The sequence below is a fragment of the Pipistrellus hanaki genome, assembly GCF_964339955.1.
Source record: "Pipistrellus hanaki genome assembly, chromosome: 11".
Classification (NCBI taxonomy): domain Eukaryota; kingdom Metazoa; phylum Chordata; class Mammalia; order Chiroptera; family Vespertilionidae; genus Pipistrellus; species Pipistrellus hanaki.
In genome coordinates, this window is record NC_140513.1 from 71023669 (window position 1) to 71048408 (window position 24740).

The 24740-nt window shown below is 51.4% G+C and overlaps 1 protein-coding gene across 9 annotated transcripts in view; it reads right to left on the bottom strand.

Annotated features, from left to right (window-relative positions):
- Positions 1–2946: 2946 nt before the first annotated feature.
- Positions 2947–24740, bottom strand: part of SECISBP2 (SECIS binding protein 2) — a 37990-nt gene continuing 16196 nt past the window's right edge. For 2 of the 9 annotated variants that reach the window (XM_084899074.1, XM_084899069.1), the window contains 11 exons: positions 23630–23838; positions 21537–21659; positions 20277–20372; positions 18912–19041; positions 14374–14540; positions 13594–13729; positions 12221–12413; positions 11206–11426; positions 5204–5358; positions 4798–4951; positions 2947–3773 (listed from right to left, as the gene is read on the bottom strand). In XM_084899074.1, coding sequence (XP_084755200.1) covers positions 3667–3773; positions 4798–4951; positions 5204–5358; positions 11206–11426; positions 12221–12413; positions 13594–13729; positions 14374–14540; positions 18912–19041; positions 20277–20372; positions 21537–21659; positions 23630–23838 — 1691 coding nt within the window. In that variant the 3' untranslated portion in view covers positions 2947–3666. Of the gene's footprint in view, positions 3774–4797; positions 4952–5203; positions 5359–11205; positions 11427–12220; positions 12414–13593; positions 13730–14373; positions 14541–18911; positions 19042–20276; positions 20373–21530; positions 21660–23629; positions 23839–24740 lie in introns of all 9 variants that reach the window. The other 7 variants (XM_084899076.1, XM_084899068.1, XM_084899071.1 and 4 more) reach the window with 5 other exon arrangements.

Consider the following 24740-nt stretch of genomic DNA (forward strand, 5'->3'; position numbering starts at 1 on the left):
CTTCAAATAGGATTTCAATCTTTTTTACTCTTCTTCTTCTGGGACCCCTATTATGTGAATGTTGTTACACCTGATGTCCCAAAGTTCCCTTAAACTATCTCATTTTAAAAATTGTTTTTTTTTCTTTTTGCTGTCCAATTGAATGTGTTCTGCTACCTTACCTTCCTCTGCCTCATCTAGTGCAGTGTCCGAAAACTTCAGCTCGGGAGCCCCTTCCACAAAATGCCACGTGTGGGTGCACACGTACAGTGCAACTGAAACTTTGTGGCCCATGTACAGAAGTCGGTTTTCGGCTCTCAGAAATTTCAATTGTTGTACTGTTGATATTTGGCTCTTTTGACTGAGTATGCCAACCTCTGATCTACTGTATTCTTCATTTCAGTAATTATATTCTTCTGTTCTTTTTTATGTTTTCTATCTCATTTTGTTTTCTATCTCTTTGTTGAGGTTCTCGGAATTCATCTATTCTCCCATAGGTCAAGGAGCATTCTTTTAACCAGTTTTGAACTCTTTATCTTACCTCCATTTTATTATTATTTTGTGTGTGTGGTGGGGGAGGGACGAGGTTCCTAGAGTTTTGTCCTTTGGGACATGTTTTTTTTCCTCATTTTGGCTGACTTCCTGTGTTTGTTTCTTTATATTAGGTAGATCTTCTACATCTCTCAGACTTGACAGGGTAACCTTATGGATGTGTTACGTAGGGCTCAGGGGCAGTCTTCCTGGTCACCTGACCAGATACTTCAGGGGTGTCTCGTGTAGGTTGTGTTGGGCCTCCTCTTGTGGTTGGGCCTTGACTGCTGCTGCTGGCACATCGGTGGGTAGGGCCGAGTCTCAGGCAGACTGGCTGTGGAGGCTGGCTATGACTATAGGGGGGCAGCTCTTGTGCGGGGTGACCCCATGGAGGAGGATTCCTTTTATTGGAGCTTCTGACGTCAGCCAAAGCTGCCTTCCAGCGTGTCAGCTGTGGAACTGGTGGATGGGGCTCTGGTACCACTTATACCAGACTTGGGGGTTGCTTGGTATAAGCAACACAGTGATCTGTATTGATTTCCACTTATTTTAGGCTTAGAGATGCTTGAGAGAGGCTATGCTAAGAACCAAGGCCAGGTGCCATTTGTGCCAGGCTTCGGATTCTTTGGTGGGCATTGTGATGTGAGATGAGGCCAGCTGCCACTTGGCTTTTGGTTGCTTAGTTGGAGATATGTTACAGGCAAAGACTGGCTACCACTTATGCCAGGTTTCAGGTCAACTGTTGGGAGTTACTGTGCAAGTTGAGACTCGTCACCACTTGTGCTGGGCTTGGGGCCCCTTGCCAGGAGGCACAGTGCATACTGAGGTTGGCCGGTGCTTGTACAGGATTTGTGGACCTTTGGCAAAGTCTCGCACAAGTCTAGTAGGGCATCTGCCACGTGTGTGTGGGGCTTGTAGACATTTGAGAAAAGCTACAGCACAAGACCAGAGCACTGTGTGGTTTGCCAATTTGGGGAAAGTCCACAGCACAAGCTGGAGTGAGCTGCTTTTGTGACGTAGCCACCAGAAAAGGCTTGGGCAAGGCAAGCAGGTTGGGGAGAAGGTCTCAGGGAATCACCAGTGAAGGATGAACAGTATGAACCAGGTTAGTGGAGAGCTCAGATTTGGTGCCCACCTGTACCTGGCCAGCTGGGTGGGAAGAGCTCAACAAAGGAATAGCACCTGCCAGTACTTCTAACCTCAGAGGTTCCCAATCCCCGCCTCCGGCCACTGTCTTGGAGTATGTCAATTTAGTTTCTCCCCGTAGGTCCCTGGCACTTTTCAAGCCGCTGCCCCTGCACCGGTGCTTAGGGGAAGTGAGTCTATGAGCATGGGTCTATGCGTGTGCACTTTAGGAGCAGCACCTCATTCTCTAGCAGCTTTTTTTTTGTGGTTTTCACAGCCAGAAATTAAGGGGACTTCTTTCAGGCTGTGGTGCTGTGCAGGGCTAACTGGTACGGGAGTGGACCTCTGGCTCCTCTGAGGGAGCCCCTGCAGCAGAGGCACCCTGCCTGGTTCTCAGTCAGCGCGATGTGTGTAGGAACTCCCCAGTCCACATTGCCAAGCCATTACCAGTCTCAACGTGGTTCTTGATATCCTCAATTATAAGACTTCTGTTCAGCTAGTCTTCAAGTGGTTGTTAGTAATGACAGTTCTATAATTTAGTTGTAATTTTGATCATAGGAGGAGGCAATCTCAGAGTTTGCCTACTCTGCCATCTTGACCAGAAGTCTACTTCTTATTTAATTTATCAGCAGGTTCACAATTCTAGGCTGCTCAGTGCAGCTAAAATGCTATCTCATTTTCTCACAAAATAATTTTTGCACCTTTATTCTCAAATAATCTCGTTTTCAAATTACTCTCAAATAATCTTGTCCAGTTGACTTGCTACCTGTCGACAAGTGGAGAGAAAAGGCCTTCCGGTGCTGCTGCTCGTGGCTGCCCTGAGAGAGCTGTGAAAAGGGGCTTGCAGTTAGGAGCTGGTCAGACAGCCGAGAATGTATTTGGAGAGGCAGGGCACGCAGTGGGAATAACGCAGAGGACAAAAGAGGCCACGTGGTGTCCATTTCTGACTTATTACTCCACTCTGTTTGCTCATCAGAGGCCACTTACCTTTCTGAGATACAGAACCTAGCACGACTGAATTCAACTAACAGTATTCTCAAAGCCAACCCCACACACTGTCTGCCTGACAAGCACAAACCAGCGAAACTGCAAACCTGCCATTTCCTCTGTGACAAGCAGCCAAGGCCCTGGAGACGCCGGTCTCTGAGGGTCTGAGGCCTCCGCGCTGCTGCTCCAGCCCCAGGAGGCCGGGCATTACAGGCCTCTCCCTGCTCTGCCCCACCCTCCATCCCACGGCTGAGCGGCACAGGCAAGACAAAGGAAGAACTAGTAAGAGAGAGACCGAGGATAAACCAATGACCAGTCTCCAGGGAAATTAAATAATCACTCTTTATTGAAAATAAATAAGCCCTCTTACTTACAGGAAAATAGGAAAGTAAACTTTTTGCCTCCTGGCCTCTGAGACAGAAACCACATTCAGAGCACGTTTATTTACAAAAGAAAGATTTGTAGATTATCAAAACTGAAATTTAGGAATTTCAATATACATTGTTTCTCTGAAAAATTACAACTAAAAGAAATCATTCATGTCAAAGGTCACAGGTTAGAAAATCGATTTTTCTTGAGGCTCATTTTAGCAAACCCTCCCGGTCTCCCCAAATCTTCCCACTGAAAGGCCACGTCTGAGAAGGGCCTCCCTGCCCGCCTGCCGTGACGCTGCTCCGCGGGCTGGGCCTCGCCGTGAGAGGACAGCAGTCACAAGCTCCCGTTTCCACAGCCGAACTACCTGGCTCAGCGGTTGCTCTGGAGCAGCAGAGGGCTCAGTGCCTCCTCCAGGCTCTTCGGGATTCTGTGTGCTCAGAGGGCTTCCAGAAAGGTCTCCGTCAGCAAGCCCCATGCCCGCCACGGGACTTGCAGCCTTGAATACCACGAAGGCTGCTTCCCACGCCCTCTGCGCTGCCACTGTCCCGGTTAAACAGCGTTACAGATACTGTGGAAAGTGTTAGGCCAGGGAAAAGCTAAGAAAAGGGCCACAAAGTTGTTCAAACCTCCCCTCCTTACCCCAAATACAAACACAAAAAAGAACGCTTCTTATAAATTCAGGTTCATCATCTGTGAGGTTGAAGCCTCCAGCGATTCTTCCAGTTGCTGCTGGGCACACTGACTGTACGATTCCAGGTGTTTTCTCCAGATTTCCACTGGAAGGAGAGAGGGGCACCGCTGAGGAACAGCAGGGCAGTCGGCAAAGTCTCTACTAGAAAGCATGCCGCTCAGCGGCTCAGTCCCCTGCACGGGCCAGCGTGGGCTCAACCCATCTCCAACACACCCGCCCCGAGGGAGCCGCATCCGCCAGCCTGGCTGTGGCTGGCCTTGACAACCGCCTGCCAAGGGGACAACTCTCCTTGCAGCCACCCTGTCCAGGCTGTCTGACCGGAGGGCTGTCTGACTGGTGGGCTGTCTGAGACCCTCCCTGTCCAGGTCATCTGACCGGAGGGCTGTGTGTCAGAGGGCTGTCTGAGACCCTCCCTGTCTACGCTGTCTGACCGGAGGGCTGTGTGTCAGAGGGCTGTCTGAGACACTCCCTGTCCAGGCTGTGTGACAGAGGGCTGTCTGACCAAAGGGCTGTCTGAGACACTCCCTGTCCAGGCTGTGTGACAGAGGGCTGTCTGACCAAAGGGCTGTCTGAGACCCTCCCTGTCCAGGCTGTCTGACCGGAGGGCTGTCTGACCGGAGGGCTGTCTGAGACCCTCCCTGTCCAGGCTGTGTGACAGAGGGCTGTCTGACCAAAGGGCTGTCTGAGACCCTCCCTGTCCAGGCTGTCTGACCGGAGGGCTGTCTGACCGGAGGGCTGTCTGAGACCCTCCCTGTCCAGGCTGTCGGACCGGAGGGCTGTGTGCCAGAGGGCTGTCTGAGACCCTCCCTGTCCAGGCTGTCTGACCGGAGGGCTGTCTGACCGGAGGGCTGTCTGAGACCCTCCCTGTCCAGGCTGTCGGACCGGAGGGCTGTCTGAGATACTCCCTGTCCAGGCTGTCGGACCTGAGGGCTGTGTGACAGAGGGCTGTCTGAGACAGACACTCCCTGACATGTCCTTGCAAACCCCCGGGTCTGAGAACACCTCTCGGACAATGGCCTTCCTCAGCCAGTGCCCGCACTGGGACTTTTTAATCAAAGTCCTGGAAGACTCGGACACTTGGCCTGGGCTCGGGCCCTCCCAGCACTCACTGTAGTGTGGCTCTTCTGTCGTGGGAGAAGCGGGGGGGCCGCCCTCTGTGGCGCCGCTGGGGCTCTGCGCAGGCTCCTGACGCGTGGTCTCCAGCATCGCCTTGTATGCCTCCCGCGCCGCCATTGTCAGCTCAACCATCTTGTGGAACTGGTCCTGGGGCAGAAGTGAGGGCACAGATGATGCCCGACCACAGAAGAGATGGGTCTCCTGCAAACCTTCCACAGAGAAGGGTGCCACCCCGAGGGACAGGGCGCTGAGGCACTGCGTGGCAGCAATGAGCCCGGAGCTGACTTGGAATCACCCTGCCGTCCGTGCTCGTAAGGAGCCGAGGCCCCTGAGGCTGTGGGCCGCCGGGCTGTCCGGGAGCACGTGCCCGCCTCCCCCCGGAGCAGCCTGCTCGCTCACCTGGGCCCCATCGTAGCTGAAGATGCCCACCACGCTGACAGGAACGGCTTTGTTCAGACTGCGACCCAGGGCCTTGCGGTTGAGAGCAAACACAAAGGGGATGTTCTGCTCGCAGGCGGAATCGATGATGGTGTGCAGCGTGTCGTCCAATCCACCTGTCGGAGGGGGCGCGGGAATACAGGGGAGGCGTCACCGGGCCTGCCAGGGCTTTTGCTACTTCAGCAACACTGCCAGCCCCCTCGGACCCGTCACTCTCCAAAGACCACCCTCTGAGGAATGGATGTGTCCATGCTGAGTCAACAGCTGCGTTACATCTAATCGTCTTAGCAAACGTCATGGACCCTCACCAAGGCTGGGCCACTGCTCCGACTGCCTCCCCTGGGGGAGCGCCTGTGTCCTCACAAAAACACCGAAGGAGAGGTTCCTGGGCACCATTCCCACTCCCCTCCCTTTGACCGGAGCACACGGGGCCTGCTCCCAGCCAGGCCGGAGCACGGCGGAGCGGGGAGGAGCAGCGCGAGCTTCCGAGGAGGACGAGGAGCTCCGAGCGGGTGTGCCCGCCAGGCTGGAACCCGCAGCAGTTCCCGCCACCCAGAGCTTACACAGGGAGCGTGCAGGCTGCACCCGTGGCCAGCCGGGCGCACAGGGGAGAAACGCCCCTCCAGGCAGCAGCCGGAGGGGGGCGCAGGCAGGAGCGATGCCTCGGCGAACGGCAGGCCCACAGAGCCACCTCCACAGCTATGAGACACCTCTAAAACCGTAAGTGAGGCGTCTCTGCTGCTGGGCAGGGTGACCCCCAAGTGAACATGGCCACTCCCCATTAGCCTAAAGGTCTGAAACGCCAGCACCTACTACAAATAGGATTTTTTAAAATAAAAAGTATGAAAAATATTTACAAACAAAATAGCATTTTGAAGAAGGAAAATACATTTTGAAAAAGCATCACCAGGCACTGAAAGCATGCTCTGAGGCTGCAGGGCGGGAACGGGTGCAGAGGCAGGAGAGGGCCCAGAAATGGCCCGGAGACGCAGGATCGAGCCGTGCGGTCCGCCTCGGAAAGAGCCACCTGAGACTGGCACATGTGCTGCACAGACCAAACCAACATGGAGGACAGGGAGAAACAGTGTAAAACTTCATTTCCCTGGAGGCAAAGGCCGAGGACTGACATAAAATATCGATGTGATAAAAGGTAAGAATAAAAACTGATACACAAACCCACTGCCTGCCTGGTCAGGAAAAGGTGGGGAGAAATCAGGCTGCTGACAAACCAGAAAAACATATACCACTTTAGCCAACTTTCTTGTTACACAGAGAGGCAGTATCTGTACAAAACTGATCCACATCCCAAAAGAATATGAGCAGCAGTTCACAGAAGTGCCCTGCTCTTAAGCAATGAGGATACGCCACCGCCCCAGGTGGGGGGCCAGGAGGGGCAGGCCCAGCCGGGGGGGCCATGGTTACACGTGCAGGCTGCACCCCACGGCCAGCAAGGATGCACAGGGGAGAAACGGCGCCCCTCCAGACAGCAGCCAGAGGGGAGCACAGGCAGCAACGGCAGACCCACAGAGCAACCGCCACAGGCTATGGGACACCCACAGGTGCCCATGCCCTTCCGCGCTCCAGCTGGAACCTACGGAGACGGGCACACAGCACAGCACTGTGCGAGGCACTGACAGGTGGCCTCTGCAGGCGGCCACCCCCCCCCCTCCCTCCCTCTCCCTCCCTCTCCCTCTCTCTCTCTCTCTCATTCACACCTCTCTCTCTCTCACACACACACACACACACACACACAGTGCTCATACACACGTGTGGACTGTCGACCATACATATAAACATGGCAGTGGTGGCTGACTGAGGAGCTGGAGGGATTTGGAGGTTTGCTCCTCAAAAGAAAGAAATGAGATGACGAGCCCCACCCCCGCCCCCACCCCCACCCCACTAGCGAGCCGAGCCGCTCTAAGCCAGCGCCTGGAAGGGTCACACTGCTCTTGGCTCTGACAGACCCACTCCCGGACAGGGACAAGGTTCCCGCACCTCGTGCCCCGGGAACTAAGTACCTGATTTCTGAATTTCCTCTCGTGCACACCCCGCTCGGTGGGAACTGGAAACGCATTCTGCCCCACAGCCTATATCCGCCCGCCTCCACTCCGATCCACCAGGAGAGCATGAGGCTGAGGAGGAAACAGCTCTGAGGACATACACTTTCAAGAAACACCCCGGTGCCGGCAGGCCTGGGAGAGGGAGGGGGCAGGGGTGGAGTGAGGGAATGTTCCTGAGATATCACCTCACACTGACCCTAATATCGCCAAGTCGTCTCTCCCTCGGGGGTCTCTGCCTCCTGTGCACCCAGCCGGGCGGGCAGGAACCCGGCCCAGGTGCTGTCCTCAGGAAGCCGGCTGTGCGGCTGGACGTCAGCGGGCAACAGAGCTGGGTCTGGAGGGCACCGAGCTGACCAGAGTGCCTGCTGGGCCTCTGCTGCTTGAGGAACCGAGCTTTACGCTGAGACCGACTTCCTCCTGAGCTTCCCGAGCTGGCACATGCTGGGCAGCGGGTGCCCACGTGCCCAGACCCCAGTACATACCCAGGGCGCCGAGTTTCTCCCAGCCTCCCCGGAGACAACACTTCTGTGTGCCCACCCAGAGGCAGCCTGAGGGCTGTGCCTGGTGCCCTGGCTTCACCCCACACCCCTCCCCTGTCTGACCACCTGCCTCCTTCCACTGCAACACATCGCAGCCCGAAGACAGCGCCACGCCCTCACGTCCTGGGCGTCCTCGCACGTCACTGAGCCACGTGGGCTTGGGGACCCGACACAGCAGCCAATTGACAGCTTGACTCAACTGACCTAACCAGTGAGTGAGAGCTGAAACACGCCACGTGCCCGCTCTCCGGGTTCCACATGGGACAGCCTCAGACCGGCACAACGCTCCATCCTGCGAACCATTCCCGCAGGACTGACTACTGGGTTAAAGGCCGCCCTGAGCTTTTTTATACTGAAAAAAGCAGTCCTTCTACACCAGTGTTTCCCACACTTCTCTCATGATGAGAATCACCTGGTGGAGTTGTTAAAACACAGATTCCTGAATCCCAACTAAGAAGTGCTAAACTAGAATTTTTGGGAACATATAGGTAAAATTGTATACTTAACTAGTGCTCTAACACAGATGTTATATACAGAGCACTAAGTTAGGTATGCAATTTTACCTATATGTTCTCAAAAATTCTAGTTTAGCACTTCTTAGTTGGGATTCAGGAATCTGTGTTTTAACAACTCCACCAGGTGATTCTCATCATGAGAGAAGGTTGGGAAACACTGCTCTAAAATGACCACAAGCCGTCAGCACCTTTTCCAAGAAAAAGCATTTATAGGAGGTAAAATCAAATTCCTTATGCCTCCACACAAAAAATAGAGGAACTACTACTGTGTCAGGCCAAGCTGAGCTCGGTCCTCTGGGCTACACACATGCCATTTTTTTTTTTGTTTAGTTTTTTAAAGATGTAAATTCACAGAAGAATTCGAGACAAGAGCAAAAAAATATTTGGAAGCTGAATCACAAACGCACAGCTGAGCCCGCCTACCTAACCCAACAGCAGGCGGGGAAGCCTTGGCCTCAACCAGCTGGGCACTGTCCGCCGCGTGGGCACCTTCCGAACCGCTGCCGAGGAGGACAGGAGGCAGGCCCGCAGGCCACCCCGCCCAGGGGTGAGGACAGGCCGGAGCCTCCCTCCAGGAGGCAGGCGGCGGGGCCTTCCTGCCCAGGGGCCTCCCCCCCACGGCCGCCCTGCCACTCAGTCGTCCTGTGGCGGAGATTACACTGGGTCCTGAAGCAGCAGCATCTCCGAGAATTCTCGAGAATTGCAAATTCTGGGACCCTCTGGGCCGACGTAGGCAGAAACCAGCTTCCGGTTCACAGCCTTAACCCCCAGCCCAGCCAAGCCCAGACCGGTCTGCTTCTGAGCAGCAGCAGACACAGCGGACAGCCAAGGAGACCTCCCGTGAGACCGAAGGGCAAACCACCCCTCCGCGGGGAGAGGAAAGCTTCGCACCCGCGAGGCACAAACCACCCGGACAACAAGCACAGCCCGGGTGTAACATGGCAGGAATGAGAGCTCCTTCAGGACGTTTAGGAGAGAACCAACAGAAGTGAGAAGAAGTAACAGCAGGTCCAGTGCAGGCGCCCAGCATCTGAGCCCCCGGCTCCAGGCGCTGGCAGAGGACAGGGGAGGGGCATTCAGAGTGCAAAGCCCACAGCGCCAGACCTGGGGCACCAGGGCACACGGCCCCGCCTCCCAGAACCCTGGACAGGAAGTGCTCCGTCAGAGAGGAGAGGAACCGGGAACACAGGGCAAGAAGCAGAAAGCCCTTCTCCCAGACGCACCCATACACCCTCTCCACATCAGCCACGGAAGACGTGCACAGGGCGAGGGGTGAGCGCCCTGCAGGGAGATGCCCGCAGGCCCACAGGGCACAGGCGGCACACGTGAGGCAAAGGAGCCAGCAGGAGTCAATACACACCACACAGCTCTGGCCTGTGCAACTCAGCTGGCTGAGCATCATCCTGTGCACTAGAAGGTTTGATTCCCAGTCAGGGCATGTGGGAGGCAACTGATCTGTTTCTCAAACTCATGATTTTCTCTCTCCCTCTCCCGTCCTCTCTCTCCAAAATCAATTCAGATATTTAAATTGAAATAAATACCACACAAATTGGGGAGGGGGGGGGTCCCCACAACGACTGGCACAGGTGGCACAGAGCTCAGAACAATTTTAGAAAAGGAAGCCACAGAATGCCCCAGTGCAACTGTCTGAGGAGGCCCACCGCCAGCCAAGTTTGCAGCACTCAAGTGGGCAGGCCCCGACACCCCTGCTGTCCTATTCCACCCAGTGAAGCCTGGGCCCTGCCGAGCGTGGGTGGGTGGACACTGCCAGGCTGGGCCCGGGGCCGCACACAAGTCAGGAACCACATTCCTCCCGATGTGAAATGGCAACTGGAAAGCTCAGTGTAGGATCTGGCCCGCCTCGCCAGGGCGCCACCGAGCGGAATGTGTCCCGGGGGGACGGGACGGCTGGGAACGAGCATGACGCCCAAGTGTAGGCACGGCCCACAGGGGGCGCGTCTGCCGCGTTCTGCTCCTGACCACCATCCCTCTACTGCAGTGTTTCCCAAAGTGTGGTGCGCATACTCCCAGGGGTACGGGAAGAGTTTGGTGGGATGTGCACTGCACTGTGCTTAGCTGCGCCTAATTCTACGGTCTCATGAGTACGAGGGGTACTCAGTGTTACGAAAATTATAGAAGGGGGACACATATGTCAAAAGTTTGGGAAACACTGCTCTACTGCAAAGTCCGAGGACACAGAACGGACACACTGAGGGCCACTGAGAGAGGCCACATGTGGGAGGCCACTGTCAATCACCTCACCCAGCATTTCACATCCCATTCAATGGAACCAAGCTTCCGATGTCAGAAAGATGGCCAAGTGCTTGGACAAACTCAAGCCTCTTTTTATTTTTTTAATTTCAGAGAGGAAGAGAGGGAGGGGGAGAGAGAGTTGGAAACATCAATGATGAGAGAGAATCAATGATTGGCGCCTCCTGCAACACGCCCCATACTAGGGATCGAGCCTGACCTCCTAGTTCATTAGTCAGCGCCCAATCCCTGAGCCACACCAGCCCGGCAAATCCAGACTTTTAATGAGCAAAGGCACAGGGGTCAGTCATGGACCAAACCAGGAATTTAAAATAGACAAGAGCCACTGCCTGGCGGGCAGTCACCAAACTGGTGTGAGTGGCCAGTGCCCCCCCAAGCTCCAGAGCAAACCTTTCCTGCTTCCAGAGGCCTGCAGGGCGGCCAGTCCGGCCAGGAGGACTGCGGGCCTGGCTGCAGTAGGGTAAGGCCCGTGGGGGGACACTAAGCCCCGCAAACAATGCCTCCAGTCAGAGGACAGGAGGCCCACACACTGCCCGTGCTCACTGCCGATGGCGTGGGCCAAGCGCAGGGCACCCTACCTTTCGACTGGATCTTCTCGCAGTTGGGAGAGATGATGACGCACTTCAGCTTTCTGAGCTTCAGGTGTTTGAGCACCTCCCTCAGGCCCAGCACAAGCCGGCGTTTGGTCTTGGCCTTGACGGGATCTTTCTGGTACATCCGGTCTTGGAAACGGACCAGCTCTTTCAGCAGCTCCGTGACACAGGCGTCCACCTCCTTGCTGAGAACCTGGCTGCAGTAACTGGAGGAAACAGCCGTGCCCCCAGCTCGCCCCGTCCGCCCCCGGAGAATGCCCCTGGCAGGCCCCTCAGACGCGGGTTCCTGACTGACCGGGTTTCATCAAGCATCGACCACCCCCACCCCCCGCCCTCACCGGGAAGAACCTCTGCACCTTCCCACACCACAGCACGCAGGGCACCCCTCACTGGCCATTCCCTGTGCGCCTCTCCTCAAACACCTGAAGAGTCTGTCCTGGGAAAAAGTGGGATGGGGAGCAGAGCTCCCTAAAAAACTATGCAGAGAAACCAAACGACAAAAGGGAACCCAATCCCGGACAGTGCTGCTCAGTAGTTGAACATTATCCCAGGAACCAGGTCATGGTTCTATTCCTGGCCAGGGTACATGCCTGGGCTCGATCCCCAGTGAGGGGCATGCTAGAAGCAGCTGATCAATGAATCTCATCATTGATTTTTCTATCTCTCCCTCTCCCTTCCTCTCTCTAAAATAAATAAAAATATATCCTTTTTAAAAAAGGGAACCCAAATGTCACGCACTCTCTCAAGGAACCGTTGCCCCAACAGAAAACCTGGATTCATGGGCGCCTCTGCCATCACATCCGTAGGACAAGAGCCCTCATAGGAGCAGATTCAGTAGCCCTGGCATGTGGCATGACCAGGTACCTGGCCACCTTCACCGGAGGGATAAGCACGCTGGCCCAGCTCTCAGCTTTCCAGTTTGAGCACGTCAGGGCGGGAGAACTCCGTGCCCCAGGCCAGGGCGAGCACAGCCCACCCCAGTCCCCACAGGCTTACTCACTCCCTGAACCTCCGGCTGTGGATCTTGGGGCAGCTGGCACCCTCGGGAGCCAGGGAGGTCTCCGCCTCCTTATGGATCTCCGCTCCCAGCGGCTCTTCTGACTGGCTCTCTCCCGCAGGAGAGGACCACATGGAGGCTTCTGCTCCCCCCGGAGCGTCACAGAAAAGCAGGTCGCAGCACAGCACCTGTGGGGCTGGGGCAGGGCGGTGTCACTAGAGCAGCCAGAGGCACCCGCATCCGCCGATGCAAACAGGCAGCTGAGCGCCGCCGCCGCAGCAGCAGCGATGGGAACGGCATGGGAAAACGGAAGTACTTGGCAACTTTCTGTTGCTCCTGCAGGTGTCTTCCTGACACCAACTTAGTTATTTTTACTGCAGCAAAATATTTATAAAACTTACCATTTTAACCATTTTAAGTGTGCAGTGGCCAAATTTACATTTTAATTTTAAAATTTAACGTGAAGTTCCTATCGGGAAATTTAAAAAACAGGTTTTTAGTTCTGAACTTTTTGCACTTAAATGCTTGAGACTATTCCGTCATCAAATAATCCTTAAATCAACTCTAATATCTAGACTATGAGAGCCTCAAGGGGTGTGTTTGAACACATCAGACCGGATTCCATAATGGTCAAGGTCCCCCAAATGTTCCTTCTAGTAATTTCCAGAGTGCACGGGAGGCTCCAGCTCACCAGAGAAGGAAATTGGGAGCACACATCACACCAGTCAGGATGGCAGACGCAACAAATGCAAAGCCCTGCAGTGGCCGCTCCCCGGTGGGCGGAACTGGTAGCACCTGGCAGCCTGTCTGGCAGAAGCCTCCGCGGCTGGCCGGCCATGGCACCAGCCACCTGCCTGGGGAATGCCGCGGGAAGGAGTGCTCACGCCCTCACACTCTCCCCACACTGCACGGGCTGCGTCCAATGGCACCGTGGCCCGCTCTACACCTGGTCGCTGCACAGCAGTGACAATCAGACATACTGCCAGCCAGAGGGACACCACTGCAAGGCTCCCTGGGAAGGAGCACAACCGCTCACCGGGGCTGTGGTTGGGCAGGCCCAGGTATCATGTAATAAAAAAGTTACTAAACACGCTGTCTGCATGGCACTATGTCTCGCACACTCAGGGGAAAACGGCTTTGCAGTGAATGGGGCTAATCCTCAAAGCTACTTCAAGTCGCCAGGACCATCCAGTGCCACACAGGTCGAACTCGAAGCCTCATGCCCGGCCCGCACAGACCCCAGAAGCCCACTGTCCACGGGGACAGCCTCTCACTGTCCAGCTGGGCGTCTAAAAACCCCTGCGTTCTAAGTGGCGGAGGCTGGCGGAATCCTGGGGGTCTGCCTCAAATGAAGACGCAACCAACAGGACTGGTACCTGTGGGCTCCCCCTGCTGCAGGGCCAGGTCGTCACCACTCTCTGTCTCTTGTGCTTCGTCACCGGCGAGAGCTGGGCTCACAGCGTTTTCCTGGAGACGCTGCTGCTTTCTCTCCTCCCGTTCTTTCAAAATGATCTTTAAAATTGAATAAACGATAAAGCACCCAAATACTTGTACTTACAAAAAGCTCTTTTGCAAAATAAACACCCAGGGTCGGCTTACGGGCAGTGTACCCAGCGTGCCCTCACAGGGGCCACACGCCCCGCCCGGCCAGGGGCTGGCCAGGAGCGGCACGGCCCCTCCGCAGGTGCACCCGCAGGCTGTGAACCTGGGCTCTGAGGCAGCGCTGCAGCGGACAGCACCCGGCCTCAGCAAGACTCCTGCCCCCCGGAGATGGCCACACCCCTAGGCTGCTGAGAATCAAATGGAGAAACCGGTGTGGCAGCCCTGACTGAGCATCTGCCAGGAAGTGTCCAACATTCACCGAAACCCAACAGCAGATTTGCCTCAGGAGGGATGAGGGTATCAAATAAGGAGAATGTAACTCTCCCCAGTTCTCATTTTCTGTCCATGTCACTGCGAAGTATTTAAAACATGCTTCCCTCTGCCCGACCGCACAGACCCCAAAGCGGAGGCACCAGAAGCTCAGATGGTTGAGTGTTGTCCTGATCACCAGAAGGCTGCCGGGTCAACTAGGGCAGCGGCCGCCCACCTCCCGGACCTCCCGGACCACCGGTTGGTGCCACCGCTTGGGCCGGGCTCAAGGCAGCATCACCCACCTTCTTCAGGGAGGTGGGCTTCTTGGCTCTGGGCACCTCCCTCTGCTTCCCCTTCTTCGTCAGGGGCGCGCTGGAGTCCAAGGGGTTGTGTGGGGTCTTCACCTGGCTGGCGCGGTGGCCCTTCTTCCCCGACGGGGCCTCTTTGGAGAGGACGGGAACGGCCCCGACTGCAACACAGGAGGGTGCGTGCCTCAGGGCACCCCCGCCCCTGGCCCAGGCCCCAGGGACGGCTCTGGCAACAACCGCCAGTGAGACAGTGAGACAGTCCCTTTGGGCGGCCCCCAAGGAAAGTGCCATGAACTTAGGAAGAACCGTCTTCCTATTCCTCTAGGAAGTCTCTTGTTTCTCAGTGAAGCATTAATGTGTGCCCTCACGTTCTGACTGCGGGCATTTCCGGTATTCTGTACATACGATGCCTCTACTTCCTACCCCTCATTCCTCCTCCCACGAAATAGCTCATCTGTGTATGCTTCCCTGCACTTTATAACTAGGAAAATTTCCAGCACACAGCAAAGAGGAGGACAGAGTAACTACAATACCCATGTTCCCACTGCCCAGCTCCAACAGCCGTCAAGACTCTCCAATGTCGAATCCAAGTCACGGCACCAAAAAAAAAACAACAACAAAAAAACTCCCCAATGTCTGTGCCCACACTCGTCAGCGTGGCATGTCAGTTACTACGCCGTGGTAACCCGGCATGTCCAGGATGTCCCGGCTGCCGGGCTCCCTGCTACAGTGCGGAACGAGTCCACGGGGCCCCTGCTCCGCGCCATCTCCAGCCCTGGCCCCGGCAGAGCTGCTGTGTATCTGTGGAAACTTGTTCCCAGCATTATGTTTGAAATGTATGTGTAACTGGCTTGGTTCCTTCCTGTCATCGGCTTTTCTTGAAAATGAGTCATACCGCCAAAACCAGTTTGGCTCAGTGAATAGAGCGTCGGCCTGCGGACTAAAAGGTCCCAGGTTCGATTCTGGTCAAGGGCATGTACCTTGGTTGCGGGCATATCCCCAGAGGGGAGTGTGCAGGAGGCAGCTGGTCGATGTTTCTCTCTCATCAATGTTTCTAATTCTTTATCCCTCTCCCTTCCTCTCTGTAAAAAATCAATAAAAATATATTTTAAAAAAAAGAAAATGAGTCATACCAACCCTGCTCATGTAGGCATGCTGTCCATGCCAGTGCCACCTGTTAGTTCAGGACATCCCTTCCCCACCCCCTCACCCCCCAGGCCCCTGCACTGCCAACTGCAGCCCTCCAGCCCTGCCCCTCCCCCTGTCTGCACCCTGTGCCATGCGACTTGCCATGGTGTTAACAGGGACCTGGGCAAGGAGTGCCCGTCCCAGTGGAAACCCAATAAAGGCTCTGGCCTGCACGCTGTGTCTCCTGGCTCCAGGACCTGGGAGTAGGATAAGCTTTGCTTTTTTCTTGAGCTCCTCTCGTTTTCCTTCTGTGGCCACACCTGACTGACCATATCATCAAAAAATACATCAAGCCTCGGCTGGTTTTGCTTAGTGGTTAGGTCCATGGGTTGGCCCAAAGAATCAAGGGCACGTACTTTGGTTGCAGGCTCCATCCCCAGCCCCAAGTCGGGGTGCATGCAGAATGTCTCTCTCCCTCTCCCTCTCTATTTCTCTCCTTCCTCTCCCTCCTCACTCCCCTCCACTCTAAAAAAATTAATAGAAAAAATAACCTGGGGTGCGGATTTAAAAGAAAAAAAAGACTGATTAAATGCACAAGACTCCGGTAAGGAATCTTTCTTGCTTCTAAAACTTACACTGGTTCAACCCAGCCAGTGTGGCTCACTGGTTGAGCATCGACCCATGAACCAAGAAGTCACCAAATCGAATCCTGGTCAGGCACACGTCAGGGTTGCAGGCTGGATCCCCAGTAGGGAGAGTGCAGGAGGCAGCCAATGGATGTTTCTCTCATCGATGTTTCTATCTCTCTATCCCTCTTCTTTCCTCTCTCTCTAACATCAATAAAAACGTATTTTTAAAAAATAAATAGTAACTCTAAAGCTAAGCGGCAAGGAAGAGCTGCCTGCCCATGGGAGCAGGAAGCAGGTGTAGGACGTAGAGCAGAACCAGAATGCAACACAAGTCCTGGGCAGTGATGAGTCCTCTCAGGACTGTTGCCTACCGCACATGAGGGGATTTGGGAAAACGTGTGTGTGTGTGAGAAATGCGAGAGAATCAACTAGAAATGTTACTCTTACAAGATAGAAGACAGGCACATGGAAACCAAGAGCTGACTTCTGCAAAGGTGGTGTCACCTGGCAGTGTGCAGAGAGACTTTCTCAAAGGGCCATCCTAAGTCCAGACACCAGAAATGTCCTCAGCCAAAAACGGGTCACATGGTCACAGATACTGAGAAACAGGAGGCCTCATTCCAGGGACAAGAAGATGGCTCAACTCCCACCAAAGCACACGCAGGAACCGCACTGCAGCCTTCACTAACAGAAGATAGCCGAGGAAAGCAGGTTGAGGAAAGGCTAATGGGGCAGTGGTCTCAAGCTTCGGTATACAGCAGACCTCTGTTAAAAGCAATGTTGCTTTTTGCAGTTTCAGTTACCTGTGGTCAACTGTGGTCCAAAAATGTGAAATGGGAAATTCCAGAAATAAACAATTTGTAAGTTTTAAATTGCATGCCATTCTGGGCGGTGTGATGACATCTGGGGCGTGAATCTTCCCCTGGCCCAGTGTATGCACTCTGTATATATTATACTACGCGTCCGCTGTCACTTAGTCACTGTCTCAGATCAACGATGGCGGTACTGCAGTGCTTGTGTTCAAGCAACCTGTATTTTGCTCAATGGCCCTGAGGTACAAGAGCGGTTTAAACTTATCCATCAGCATGCACAACATAGGGAAAAGCAGAGGGTGCTCAGGGTTCGGTACTAACTGGTTCCAGGTATCTGCTGAGGGGAGGGCCATGGAATGTGTCTCCATGGATAAAGGGGAGCTACCATATATAAGAATTGCTCAGACATGCAGTGCATGAAAATGTGCATCCTGATAGGAATAAAATTACCAAAACTGTTGAGACAATGAAGGAAACTCAAACACAGACTGGATACAAGATGCTAACAAGAAATAATCATTAATATTAGATGAGAGGATAGCAGGGTGGTTCAGTTAAAAATAAAACCACTATCAGAGATGATGACTTGGGTATTTACAGGTAAAATGACAAGATGTCTATGAGTTATTTTAAAATACCTCAGGATGATCGCTAATTTACAGCATACACAAAAATAAACTCAAAAATGGCTAAAGGTCTTAAATGTAAGATGGGAAACCATAAAAATATTAGAAGACTTCACAGGCAGCAAAATATCAGGCATATGTCAAGTAATATCTTTACCAAAACAGCTCCTAGGGCAAAGGAAATTAAGGAGAAAATAAACAAGGAGAAAATAAACAAAAGGGACTACATCAAAATAAAAAGCTTCTGCACAGCAAAAGAAACCATCAACAAAACAACAAGAAAGCCCACTGCATGGGAGAATGTATTTGCCAATGTTATCAACGATAAGGGTTTAATCTCCAAAATTTACAGAGAACTCATACAACTTAACAAAAGGAAGATAAACAATCCAATAAAAAAATGGGCAACAGACCTAAATAGACACTTTTCGAAAGAAGACATAAAGATGGTCCAGAGACATATGAAAACATGCTCAACATCACTAATCATCAGAGACATGCAAATCAAAACAACAATGAGGTACCATCTCCCACCTGTCAGACTGGCTACCATCAACAAGTCAACAAAGGACAAGTGCTGATGAGGATGCAGAGAGAAAGGAACCCTGTGCTCTGCTGGTGGGAATGCAGACTGGTGCTTTGCTGCCTGTCCTTTTGGTGTCCGAACTAAAATTCCTTGTCTAATCCAAGAGCTTGAAAATTTACCTGTTTTCTTCTAGGAGTGTCACAATTTTAGCTCATAATTAGGTCATTGATCCATTTTGAGTTCATTTCTGTTTATGTGAAGGTCCAACTCTATTCTTATGCAGATGGAAATCCAGTTGTCCCAGAACCAGTTTTTTAACATTCTTTGTCCTTTTATTTATTTATTTATTTATTTATTTATTTATTTATTTTTAAATATATATTTTATTGATTTTTGTACAGAGAGGAAGGGAGAGAGATAGAGAGTTAGAAACATCAATGAGATAGAGTCATTGATCAGCTGCCTCTTGCACACCCCCTACTAGGGATATGCCCACAACCAAGGTACATGCCCTTGACCAGAATCGAACCCGGGGCCCTTCAGTCCCCAAGCCGACACTCTGTCCATTGAGCCAAACTGGTCCCGGCTCTTTGTCCTTTTAATGAACTCAGCACCCCCGTCAACGATCCACCGGCCATACATATGTGAGTGTACTTCTGGACTATCATTTCCATCCCAGTGGTTTGCCTATCCTTATTCCAGTACCATATGTTTTGTTTATAAATGACTTTTGATTACAAAAGAAAGCAGTCACAAAATAGTCTACCTGAAAAAAAACTTCCAATCATTTGAGATTAAAAGACCCTTTTACCTGAAAGCACCACTGGTTTGGAAGACTGCTTTGCATTCTGGGAGTGCTGCTTCTTTTCCAGGGCTGTCAGCATTCCCCCTAAATCCAACTGTACTGGAGTTTGGCTCTTCTTTCCACTTTTAAAATTACTCTAAAAAGTTAAAAAATCGTAAGTTTATAATAATACATTTTACAAGCTGTGCTTTTATCTCATGACAAAAAGATCATATAATTAAAGATAAAATGAAATAGACTTAGAGACTATAAAAATCTTAAATAAAGAGAAAAACTCAAGCAATCCCCACATTCTCTGCTAATATTACCACCAGAGTTATTTACTAGTATTTTCTCCCTCTTTTCTCATAACACTGGGTTTATATTAAACCACCTACAATTATGTCTGCAACTCCCCTGTAACTGTGTACATCCACAGACAAGAAGCGAACACCTGAATAAAGTCTTTGGCTATAAAAGTTGCTGTATGGGAGGCTGATTGGTCAGTATTAGTGCCTTGTTAGTTCCATTCATTCTTCAACTGCCCAAGTGAGTCAATCAGCTGCCATGAAACTAATTTACCCAGGCCAGTCACACCCAGCAGGTTGGATGTACTCTCAGGAAATGTGCTTTCTGACACAGCTGGGCTCTGGGTTGGAGACAGTAATAAAGGCTGTGCAGGCAGGTTGTGGCTAGTGCTTTAACACCTTCACTCCTGCTCTCCTGCCCACTGTTCTCTTCCCTGACACCACCATACCCCACTGGCTGAGGGCTCACATCACAACGCCAGCACTCAGTGCGGTACAGGTGTAAATCATGACATGGTAATGCAAAGTTAATTCACACAAGGTGTGCAATTTTTCCTTCCACAAATGTGAAAAGTTATCCCAATTTGAAAGGCAAAATGACAATGAACATGCCCAAAGTGCAGAAGTTCCTCATTTAGATCATGAGCCCTGAGCTCATTCCTGACCCCACAGCGGGCCAGGAAACAAGGAGCAGCGTCTCTCCCGCCTGCCTGACTACTTAAGAGTATTCAGAAACTGGATGGCTCTGCTATTTCCTTCTGTCGGACACTACTGCCTCACAAAGGAAGTCTTGGTTCCTGAATGCACAGAATCACCATTATTTCTTTAAATCAGTATCACAGGCAGTACGTATTTGCCTCCTTTCTGATATTGCAGTGGTAATTACCAACTCTCATTACAAAAGTGACAAAGTGTTTTAGCTGAAAAGCAGTTCTGCTTCAACATACTGAATGCCTCCAACGAATAAGAAATAAAAACAAAACCGGCCTCCACAAAGAAGTCTGGAAAGCAGTTTTGCCTCAAGAGTGAGTTTAGCAAGAGAGGGTAAGCCTAAAGCAATTGTGGCTTTCAATCTAGAATTTACCTGTGGCTGCTGCTTAGATTGACATTTCCGTGACTCTACTCTGTCTCTGTCTCTTCTTTCAGATGCAGCTGCCAGAATGGGGAACTCTTCAGCATCCTAAGTAAACCACACACCCTTTAGCGCTTCATGAATCGTGAGACCCAAACACACCCAAGTGAGACCTTCTCCTTGCTCACATGTTCTACAATAAGCTCCCACAGAAGGGCTCAAAGGTGAGCCCAAACAGCCCCAACCCCGTATCTAAGGGCTTCCGCTTAATTTACTTGGAACCAATTTAAAGACCATCGTTCTAATCTCCTGCTCCACAGAGCAAGAGTGGGGACCTGAGGAGTCCACAGACTGCCCCTAACGACATGGTGAGTGCTCAGCCGCCATCCTTCCATTACACTTTGCATCACCAGACTCAGGGCATGTCAGTGTCCTCTCCTGTGTGCTGCTCCCAGGCTGGAAAACAGAGGGGCAACAGGCCTCTAAACCACATTGAACATGTCTGTGTGCTTCGTCAACATTTTAGGTGCCTTGGAGAAGTGATGTGAGAAGGGCAGAAATTTATTGGCCAAACCACAATGCTGTGCCATGATCACAGTTATTCAAACACAACCCCACTACTCCCAAGTGAATGTCCCCAGAGCCTTGGGAACCCCCAGGTGGAGGGAAAGCCTCAGCGTGACCCTCAGCAGGACACCCAGGCGGCACCGTTGGCCTCTGCAGGCCCCAGGAGCCATGCTGTTGGTCTACTAGCGCGGACCCCTGAGAAACAGGGTTCAAGCCCAGGACGCCTGGAGGACAGGGATGTTCTTGGAGTACAATGTAAAGAGTGCTTTTGCAAGGCCATGACATTCTTGTGACCAGGGCCCAGGATGGCTTCCTGGTGTTTTAAATTTCTCTCTCTAGTGAAGCACATTATAGTAAGATTTCTGGATAGAAAAGGAGGCCTTCCAAAGCCAGCATGCCAAAGTGAAGAAAAATATATAAAGAAGATATGAGAGATACATATTCGTACTATGGTGTATAAACTATTAAATTTCAACATAAGCAGTTTTGTCTCTAGACCGCAATGTTTATTGAGTGTCTGCTATGAGACTTTCTTCACTGGCCAAAATGAAGATGTGAGGAAAATGGATAATGGCTCTTTTTCAGCACTAGAGGGCTATTATTGAAAAAAAAAAAAAAAAGAAGATTTTCACTTAGGAAACCAGTATGAACCCACATTTCTATTAAGACGGACCCATACATCACAGAAGGGGAACAAACATGTACTTCAATCCGTGGCGGCTCTTGTGCTGTGTGGGCTTCATATTTTGAGTTAAACTTTTCTTTCTTTTTCTTAGTCTTTCTTGAGGCTTCATTTTGCTCAGAATCACCACCTTGTGATGCTTTGGACTAGAAACAACAACAAAATCATGGGTTTTTAGGACATTCAATTGAATGTTTGATTCCATGTATTAGAGCAAAATTAAGTTATCAAGTTGTAAAATCAAATGGCAATTTTATTCATAGTTTGCCTCTTCATTCTCTATTTTCCAAAGAGCTATAATAGCATTCTGGAGAATAATTCAGAAGGGGAAAAAAAATCTGTGAAAATAATTGTGTTCAATGTTTTGAAACTGGTAGATTTAGACAGAACCCAGTGTCAGCCCAAGGAGGCCATGTTAATAATTGGACTAATTCCGACTCGCAGTCTCTTCACAGATCCAGGTGTGCCATTTCCATTACCAGGGCCAGGGGTTCCTACAACTGACTGCACTGACAATCACCGGTACAGCCTTCACCTCAGAACGCCTGGCCCAGGCCAGACATCCCCAATGTGACTGAGCCTCAGGCTGGCCTTTCCCAGCGGACCCGTGCTGTGGCTTGGGGCTTTCACTCTCACTCACACGGGCTGAGGCTAGGACTGCGCCCCCATTTCAGCTCCAGGCTCCCTCCTCTATGTGGCCTCTCCTTCTCCCCCCTCCCTGCTCCCTGACAGCTCCGCACCGTCTGCACAGCACTATCCCTGTGCCTTTGAACGGGGCGTCAAGGTTTCTAGGGACCCTGTTTGATCCTCACTGGGAACTCACCTTCACAGGTAAGAGCCTCAGAGCCATTAAAGTGCTTATCTACTGACTGGGTGGGAGGGGGAGAGGGGGCTGTCTACGCTGTTTTGGAGAGTGGAAAAGGCAACTTTCAATATGGATAGAATGACCACATTTTTGTTAAGGGGAATTAGTTAAAAAACAAACAAACCTATTTGTTTTCAGGACCTGGGGGGAGGGGGGGTACATACAGGTCGGTAATGCAGGCTTCCCGGGGTTTGGGGGCACAAAGAGGTATGGGAAAGATGACCGTTCCATAACTAGATCCTTTTAGCATTACACTTGTTATTTTGGTAATAAAAACTTACAACCCCGAGAGTTTTACAGGGAAAAGCCATTGTGACCCCTATCATCCCTGCTGTGTATAATGGGAAGCAATCTAGGCTCTAAGATTACAGGGGATCATCATTTTATGACCTTTTAAAAATGATACTTAGAAATTAAAAAAATTTGCTAACTACCTATCAGGAAAACCACTTCGGACAGCAACTTGGCAGCTGCAGCCAGAGGGGCCTGAGCAGCCAGTGCCCAGAGGCTGGGGGGCCTGGGAGCTGGTGGTGCATCAGAGGGTCCTACCTGCACCTGTTCTCAGATGAGCCCACAAAGCTGTACGGGACAGCACACAGGCCTGTCTCGCCCTCACGGTCACCTGCACACATTTCCTCTATCAACCAGGCACCAGCACACAGTGCCACTCGGGCAGGATGTTTGCGACACTTTGGACATAAAAAAGTAGCCTCACACCCCAAAACTGGAATCCCCCACACTAAAGAAACACAACCAACATCAACCTACAAGAATCTATCAACACACTGAAAATCAGGAACAAAATCTAGACTAACTGATTAGAACTAAAAGGGAAAAAATGATTCTAAAATGCTACCTTACAGTATATAAGCTGGAATCAACCAAGTGAATGTAAAAATGTGGACTTGAATACTGTGCTCTCAGTCCCCTAGCAGGCAAAAGGAATTTGATTTAAATCCAATAAACAGAGCCTGGAGAAAGAATGCAGCACCAGAGCTTACATTTCTGCCAGCTTCTCTCCTTTAAACAATGCCGAATGGTCCACAGATATGTTAGCCCACTGGCCTCAAGTGTCCTGGCTCATACACAAAGCTGCCACTTGTATTCCTTGCCTATTCTTTTTCAAGGTCCAAGCAACCAACTTGGTGACACCCGCAGTACGGAATGAAACACTTTCGGTCAGAATTTGAGAAACAAACCGAAGTCCAGCGGCGGCACAGGAGACCCACATTATCTGAAAGGGATACATACCTTTTTAGCTGAGTGGACAATGGGGTTCTCTCTGTTGTAGGAAGGGTCCGGAGATAAAACTTGAGAAGATGATTTGCTACCATTTTTAGGATCTGCTGATGAAACAACCGTCTTTAGGTTTATCACAGAAGTAACAGTTCTAGGGGCTGGTGGTGATTCTGTAGGTAACGTCTGACGGACAACATAACCCATTGGCGTCCAGGATAACTCTGCTCAGAGATAACCACAATTGGGGAACAGTCTCAACAGCAAACACAGACTCCTTAGAGATTCCAAACATGCATCGTTACTCAGAGCATAATTAAATTTAGGCTGTTCAAAGCATTCTCTTGGGAACAGGAATATTCGCTAATGTGTTTTGCTTGGAACATGCATGCTGAATTTACTTGTTAGGGTAACTGATCTTCCTAGAAACTGGTTTTCACTTGGGGTTGTTCAGTTAAATAACAGCAATCCTCAATTACGTCCACGTGGCAAACACACGGAATTAACAAGCTAAAGATCAAATATTCGCCCTACTAACCTTGATGTGTATCTTTAACAGCAGAAGTCAAAGGTCACTAGACTTCAGCTATCACAATAACTGGAAATTTATTTCTTTTTAGAGCAGAGGCTTAAGCATAGCCACACTACTCCTTAGGTGCTCATGAAACTCTATATACAGACAAAACAAAAGGACAGCCATCAGGACATGGGCAAGTCATGTCGGCAGCCTGTGGCTACCCCGGACAATAAGACAGACTGTTCTTGTCACCACAGAGCTACACACCCTCAGAGCAAGCAGTCTCTAAGGGACGATCTTTGTACCAAACATAGAATGCAAAAGACAACATGCCTGCGGGTAAATCAGGAATAATTTTGTACAAATGTTTTCTGTTAGGACAAGCTACTTATAGATTTCAAGAGCAGACTCTACTGACTCTCTCTGAATATGCCTTCTGGCCAGGACAGGACACACCGGCAGCTCTCCAAGTGTGGCCTCAGGCTCCTGGACCCTTGAAGTCAAAACTGTTTTCCTGGCAGGAATGTGTTATCTGCCTCTCTCCCCCGCCCCCTCCTCCCCTTCTCTCCCCTCCCGCCTCTCTTTTACAAAGATTGCAAAGGTAGGGCA